The sequence below is a fragment of the Berghia stephanieae genome, chromosome 10, assembly GCF_034508935.2.
Source record: "Berghia stephanieae isolate SIO BIC M18660-M18661 chromosome 10, UCSD_Bste_1.3, whole genome shotgun sequence".
NCBI lineage: Eukaryota > Metazoa > Mollusca > Gastropoda > Nudibranchia > Aeolidiidae > Berghia > Berghia stephanieae.
The window spans coordinates 17,890,775-17,894,060 of NC_088369.1; the positions used below are offsets into that span (position 1 = coordinate 17,890,775).

Here is a 3,286-nt window from a genome sequence, read left to right on the forward strand (position 1 = left end):
AGAACCCTCCAGGACTGGCAGTTCGACGTCATTTTTTTTAGGTTTGTGTAGCGTCTAGTGAGTTGTCGTTAGTAGAGCTCAAGCAAACAAGTTATTTCATTGGTTGAACTATTGAATACAACTCACGATTTGTTTTCTTTTGTGGCAAAAGACTGGCATTTTGACGTCATTTTTTAGTCAATGTCAGGCTATAACTTTACGATGGCTACGTGTTCAGGCGCTTTTGGGTTGTTTTTTTTTTCATTAGGCGAGATTATAGGGAATGAGATTAGCGGAAGAGTAGCGTCCCTCGATTGGACGTCACCTTACAGAGAGAACGTCAATTTGTTTTTGAAGTGTCTCAAGCCGCTTTCACCGGAAGCGAGGACGAGAGACGCATGCGCACAACAAAACCGAAGTTCTCTCTCTAATAACTTTTCCGCCGGTGACGTCACAGACTATGGGTGACGACCAATCAAGGGGCGCTACTCTTCTGCTAATCTCATTCGCTATTAGCCCCTTTTGTGCTCACTTGGGACAACAAGGGTAATTCTTGTTGACATCGGACGCGTATGTGATGGAATATCCATATTTCTTCATGGAATGCCTAGGCAACGGCATCCAATGATACCAAACAGAATATAGATAGTATGCGCTTGGCTAAGAACCTCATAACATTGCCATCCGGAAGTATAAGGGACCAACACACAAAACCGTGTGTATCCATGAACGTTTATAGTCCGGTTAATCAGTTCAGTGAGCATAACTCATAAACGCGGATGGCAAAAAAACAATAACAAAGACATGAGTGACGTCATCTTCGAACTATCTATATTATATGATGGACGTTATCATCTTTAACCCTCTCTTTACCAACGATAGGAAAATCGTCATATTCGTTACGATGTAACCAGCACTTTTATCATTCTGAATTTGTCTTATACATCACAAAATTTAAAGAAATGCTTTGATGACAGCTATAAATACTAAACACTGTGTTGTAGAGCTCACTTGTTACTTTATTGGTTGAGTAAGAAAAGTCTATTTTTGGAGTGAATTTTCGGGGGAAATGGAACAAGATCACTAAACGTGCTCAAAGCGCTTTAAAAAGGGTCCCTGATCAACAACAACAAGTATTTGTTTAGAACAAGACATGGCGTCGACATAATACCTTTATGAGATAGTAAGTCACATCTGACGTCACGAATCTCTATTTAAAAAATGCCTTTTCTACCAAAGTATTGCTCTGTACTTAATAATTATATTATTCTCATCAACTATAGACATTCTAAAGATAGCTGGGAGGAGAGAGCTTAAAAGGCAAATATGAGTCAAATATGGAAATTGAAGATATTTTTTTTATTGTTTGTTTTGTTTTTAAGTTCCAGAAATAAAACGTACACTCTAAATCGAAGTAATAAACAAAAATGGATGAATATAACAGCTTCGGAAGAGAACAAAAATGTCAAACACGGAACGTTTCAGGATTAAAACCCTTCTTCAGCCTACAACAAATGAAATCAAAACATGAATAATAATAATAATAATAATAATAATAATAATAATAATAATAATATAATAATAATAATAATAATAATAATAATAATAATAATAATAATAATAACAATAATAATATAATGATAATAATAATAATAATAATAATAATAATAATAATAATAATAATAATAATAATAATAATAATAATAATAATAATAATACTAATAATAATAATAATAATAATAATAATAATAATAATAATAATAATAATAATAATAATAATAATGCTGAAAAATTATATAGCCTATAACACCTAAACACCAGACTCTACGCGCTTAAATACATTATTTAAAAATCCGACAGACGACAGAGAAATATTTAGTAGTATTGATTAAAATTAAAACATTTAACGTTAGGCTCATTGTCCGAATATTATGTACTTATAGTTGATATCGTTGTCTTTTCAGGGTCACAATATTGACGATTTGCTAATGTCATACATTGGATGGATCATGAATTTCCAGATGAGAAAGAAGTTTGGATACGTCGGCCAGTCAGCAGGGGAGAGCATCTGTTGATTCAACGGGGTATAATTGGATACATTAGACAGCCAGCAAGGGGAGAGCATCTGTTGATTCAATGGGGTAAATGGGATACATTTGACAGTCAGCAGGGGAGAGCATCTGTTGATCCAATAGGATAAATGGGATACATTAGACAGTTAGCAAGGGGAGAGCATCTGTTGATTCAATGGGGTATATGGGATAAGTTAGATATTCGGCAAGGGGAGAGCATCTGTTGATTCAATGGGGTACAATTGGATACATTAGATAGTCGGCAGGGGATAGCATCTGTTGATTCAATTGGGTACAATTGGATACACCTGACAGTCAGCAAGGGGAGAGCATCTGTTGATTCCACAGGGTATAAGTGATACATTTAGACAGGCAACAGGGGAGAGTATCTGATGATTCAATAGGGATATGTTTTTGTTTTAATGGGGGTTTTTTTTGGAGAGGGAAGAAGGTGGGAGGGGGGGTATTATTAATATCCCTGTCTCTTGGGTGATGATGAATCAATAACAGAATGGTTTATTTATGTATTGATTATAAACTATAAAATTGTTAATTCTTGTTTAAAATAAACAAGAGCCCTATGATAATTTTGTTGTGATGTATATGAGTATGTTGACAAAAACACCATATAATGTTGTGTTATAACCAGCTTTATATATCGTGGAGAATAATCAAAATATTGGATTTGTTATATCCGAGCTTTCACCATTGTAGCCTTTATCCAGACTTGTGATTCACGCCCTCCAAACGGTGTTATACCAGGATGGTTTATATTATGTATTATATATATATAAAATATATATATATATAATATATATATATATATATATATAATATATATATATATATATATATATATATATATATATAATATAATATAACTTTAAATGTTTGTAATGTAATATAAAATATTAAATTTGGGTAAAGTTTATATGTCTCGGGAAAAACTCAAAACGCTTCTGTTTTTTTTTTCTTTGTTTTGTTTTTGTTTTGTTTTTTGTTTGTTTGTTTTTTTCTTTGTTTTTGCTTTTTTTAAATGTTGGTCTGAAATAAATGAAAAAAATAATCAGACTATTTTTTTTTTACAATTAGTTTCAAATATTTATGCAAAATTTCAATTCAATGTACTGAGTTTAATGGAACTGTCGTTTTGTTCAAAATATAACAGTAAAGTCCTTTGGATCTCTCATTTTTAATTGCCTGACATATGAACTTTTAAACAGCATTTTGGGGTC

General features: G+C 32.4%; 1 protein-coding gene across 1 annotated transcript in view; it reads left to right on the plus strand.

The window, feature by feature from the left end:
- Window positions 1-2,812, plus strand: part of LOC144980602 (myosin-VIIa-like) — a 70,365-nt gene extending 67,553 nt beyond the window's left edge. The window contains exon 28 of the mRNA XM_078928282.1: window positions 1,944-2,812. Within this exon, the coding sequence (XP_078784408.1) occupies window positions 1,944-2,054 (111 nt within the window). The 3' untranslated portion in view covers window positions 2,055-2,812. The remainder of the gene's footprint in view (window positions 1-1,943) is intronic.
- Window positions 2,813-3,286: the final 474 nt, after the last annotated feature.